Source organism: Electrona antarctica (assembly GCF_951216825.1).
Source record: "Electrona antarctica genome assembly, chromosome: 18".
In the NCBI taxonomy this organism is placed as follows: Eukaryota; Metazoa; Chordata; class Actinopteri; order Myctophiformes; family Myctophidae; genus Electrona; species Electrona antarctica.
In genome coordinates, this window is record NC_136799.1 from 9,606,795 (window position 1) to 9,610,483 (window position 3,689).

Below are 3,689 nucleotides of genomic sequence, written 5' to 3' on the forward strand. Positions count from 1 at the left end.
TACTTTTAAAACAGTTTAGCTGCATAACCCGTGGTCCCCACTATTTGTTTTATGTGTTTAATTCGCCGTTTTTTTATAATAATAAATAATGTAAAAAAATTGCGGCTTTGTCGCAGACCTGGTGACGAGGCCGTCGCGTTATGATGACGAAACCGGATAATCGACCCGTGCTCTGGGCTGCAAGGGCTTCTGGGAAAATGAGTTCAATGCAAGTGAACGGTGGTTTTGACTGCACTACAGCAGCCCAGGCTGGCTGTTGTTCCGGGTCGCGATGGTCGCACATTTTTCTCTTCGAAGTAAATTTAGAATTCCGGACTTTTACTTGTAACAGAGTCTTTCTACATTGCAGTAAAAAAAAATTAGTACTTTTTTCCACCACTGCTACTAACCTAACCCCATCCATTCATGCCCCCCCCCCCCCCCAACACACACACACACAGGTGCCCCAGCAGGACGAGTGGGGGGGCTACCCGGGGGGAGGGAAGGACGAGGAGATCCCGTGTCGGAGGATGAGGAGCAGCAGCTACGTCAAGGCCATGGGAGACGAGGAGAGCGGCGAGTCCGACTCCAGCCCCAAGACGTCGCCGCAGAAGACCGCCGTCCGACCCGGACCGGACGCCATGATGAAGGCCGTCATCAGGCCCAGAGACCTCCTCCTGGACTCCCAGAGGTACACGCAAGACACACACACACACACACACACACACACACACACACACACACACACACACACACACACACACACACACACACACACACACACACACACACACACGGCGGCAGGGCGGCAGTGGCTTAGGGCCGCCCCCCAGAGTTAGCGTGTCCGAAGTGTTCTTGAGCAAGACGCTGAACCCTTAATTGCTCCCGATGTGCTGGCGCCTGGTGCCTTGCCTGGTTTCCCCCGCCGCCTTCGGTGCATGTCTGCATGAATGTAGTTTTAGTCGTAGTCCTGTCTCCGTGTGAAAAGGCTCATACATAGTCTGGATTTTCGGTGGTGAGGTGACCACCGAACTACAACATGACGTCACGAGCCCGCGGTGAAGAGCAAACCACCACCACCGCCCCAGCCCTTCTCTCTGTTTTTACTCACCACCGCTCAACGTTATTTCAGCTCCGGTGGTCACCTCACCACCGAAAATCCAGACTATGTATGAGCCTTAACACAGACAGAGCTATCTCTTCTTTTTGGACAGTACAGGTCCAAAAGAGAACGTATCATTCACAAAATATTAAACTTATCTGCATTTCTGTGACCGTGGTTCAGGCCTCTTGTTCCACGGGGAGCCGTCTGTATTCCCAGAGTTTTGCTTTATATAGAGAGCCCCGCTGGCCTTGTCCGAGTCGAGGCTGCGCGCTCTTTATTACGCATGGTTTGCAGTCCTCTCCGTGGTCGCTTCCCAACGGTCTCCCATCTAGAGAGGAGTTGGATCTCCTCCATGGTTTGCAGTCCTCTCCGTGGTCGCTTCCCAACGGTCTCCCATCTAGAGAGGAGTTGGATCTCCTCCTCCATGGTTTGCAGTCCTCTCCGTGGTCGCTTCTCAACGGTCTCCTCATGGTTTGCAGTCCTCTCCGTGGTCGCTTCCCAACGGTCTCCCATCTAGAGAGGAGTTGGATCTCCTCCTCCATGGTTTGCAGTCCTCTCCGTGGTCGCTTCTCAACGGTCTCCCATCTAGAGAGGAGTTGGATCTCCTCCATGGTTTGCAGTCCTCTCCGTGGTCGCTTCTCAACGGTCTCCCATCTAGAGAGGAGTTGGATCTCCTCCATGGTTTGCAGTCCTCTCCGTGGTCGCTTCCCAACGGCCTCCCATCTAGAGAGGAGTTGGATCTCCTCCTGTCATGGTTTGCAGTCCTCTCCGTGGTCGCTTCCCAACGGTCTCCCATCTAGAGAGGAGTTGGATCTCCTCCTGTAATGGCGCGCAGCAGGGGATTTGAACCACCGTGACCGAGAAGCCTCGTGAAGCCATGTCTCTCGTCGCCTTCCTATACCTTCCAGGCCTCTGCATATTCGCCGGGTTTCTTCAGCACGTAAAAATGCACATTGTCACACAGCAGTTCTTTTTTTCTGTGCCATGCTCTTCGGTGTACGTCTTCCTTTTGTCGGGTAGCTTCAGAACATCTCCGTTTCATCAATTCTCCCCATATATGTCCACATACATGGACACAGACTGAATGGACACAGACTGAATGGACACAGACTGAAACAATTGTGGCGAAGAAAGTGTTCAAACTGGTCAGCCACACAAGAGCACAAGACCCGTCATGATTTGCCAAATTATTAGCTACTCTTAGCTGGAGCATTAGGCTCCAGCTAACACCACCATTTTCTTCCTACTCAGTCTGTGTCTCATAGGAGGGCTTTGGGCAGTTCGGACACCCGTCCACCAGTGACATCATCATTAGGCATATTTTAAAACAAGATTTGTTTTAAAACATATTTAGATTTGTATTATCGTGAGAACGATGGCTTCAACTTTTGCATTGCAACTTTTCAGGAAAAGAAAGCCTGCCGTTTCTATTAGCTTGGATTCACCATCGATGATGTCACTGGTGGACGGGTTTCTGAACTGCCCACAGCCCTCCTATGAGACACAGACAAAATGGTGGTATTTTATCATGAACATTAGTGAGGACCAATTATAGGAAGAGAAGTTGATGTTGAAGTGGTGAAGTGGTCCTTTAATATCCTTCTCTCATTTTGCTAAGACTTATGCCTAAGTCTAATGCATAAAGGAACTGAGGGCAGCCTAGAATACAGGTAATAATGTGGCAGTTATATATCTGTAGGTAGCAGCTGGGCAGTGGCGTGCACAGATAGACACTAGGGGGTGCTAAAAAAAAAAAAAAAAAACTTTTCTCCTTCTTTTTTTTTTTTTTTTTTCAAAAATAGCAGACCTACAAGCTCGTAGCGCGCCACTCGGTGGCGCGCTATGAGCTTGTAGATCTGCTATTTTTCAATAGCTAAAGCATAACATAATGCTAACACCAAAAGGGGTTCCCGCCCAAAATAGATTAAGGCAACCGGCCGGTTCCACGCGCTGCACAAGGTGCCCTTTTTTAACTTGAGCACCTGCCCCTCTAAATGTCTGTGCACGCCACTGGTCCACAGACAACACTATAAATCTACTGTCATCAGTATGGCTTAAACAGTGCAAAAACATCATCCTATGAACAGTGAACAGTGAATATAAACGGTACTCCATCTGAAAAATGGCCCACTGAAGCCTATAAAACAATTAAACGTCTACCCCTCTGTTCCTTCTGTTTCCCTGTGACCTCTACAGCATCGCCATTTGTACCATTCACTTCCAGCTCACAGGAGCAGAGTAGAGTGCCGCGTAAACAGACCATAACCATGTTGACATGTTACTTAGTCAACTGTGAAAAGGACTCGTTCAATCTATTCCGTATTTCATCAATTCCATGAATGTCACTTAGAGTTTTATTCTTCGGCTATTAATTAAATTAGTACGGCACATCAAACCCAAAAGCCACAGCAGCGCTTGTGTTTGACAGACCCTTCCTCAACCGGAGTCAATGTTGAGCGGACGGCCATTGTGAGCCGGCACTTGTTTAACCCATTTTGGGCGGGAACCCCTTTTGGTGTTAGCATTATGTTATGCTTTAGCTATTGAAAAATAGCAGATCTACAAGCTCATAAGATCTTGTAGGTCTGCTATTTTTGAAAAATCG

The 3,689-nt window shown here is 48.7% G+C and overlaps 1 protein-coding gene across 1 annotated transcript in view; it reads left to right on the top strand.

Moving 5' to 3' along the window:
* The window catches only part of dlgap2a (discs, large homolog-associated protein 2a), a 426,762-nt gene that overhangs the window by 335,406 nt on the left and 87,667 nt on the right, over positions 1 to 3,689 (top strand). Inside the window, exon 9 of the mRNA XM_079527917.1 lies at positions 441 to 670. Coding sequence (XP_079384043.1) covers positions 441 to 670 — 230 coding nt within the window. The remainder of the gene's footprint in view (positions 1 to 440; positions 671 to 3,689) is intronic.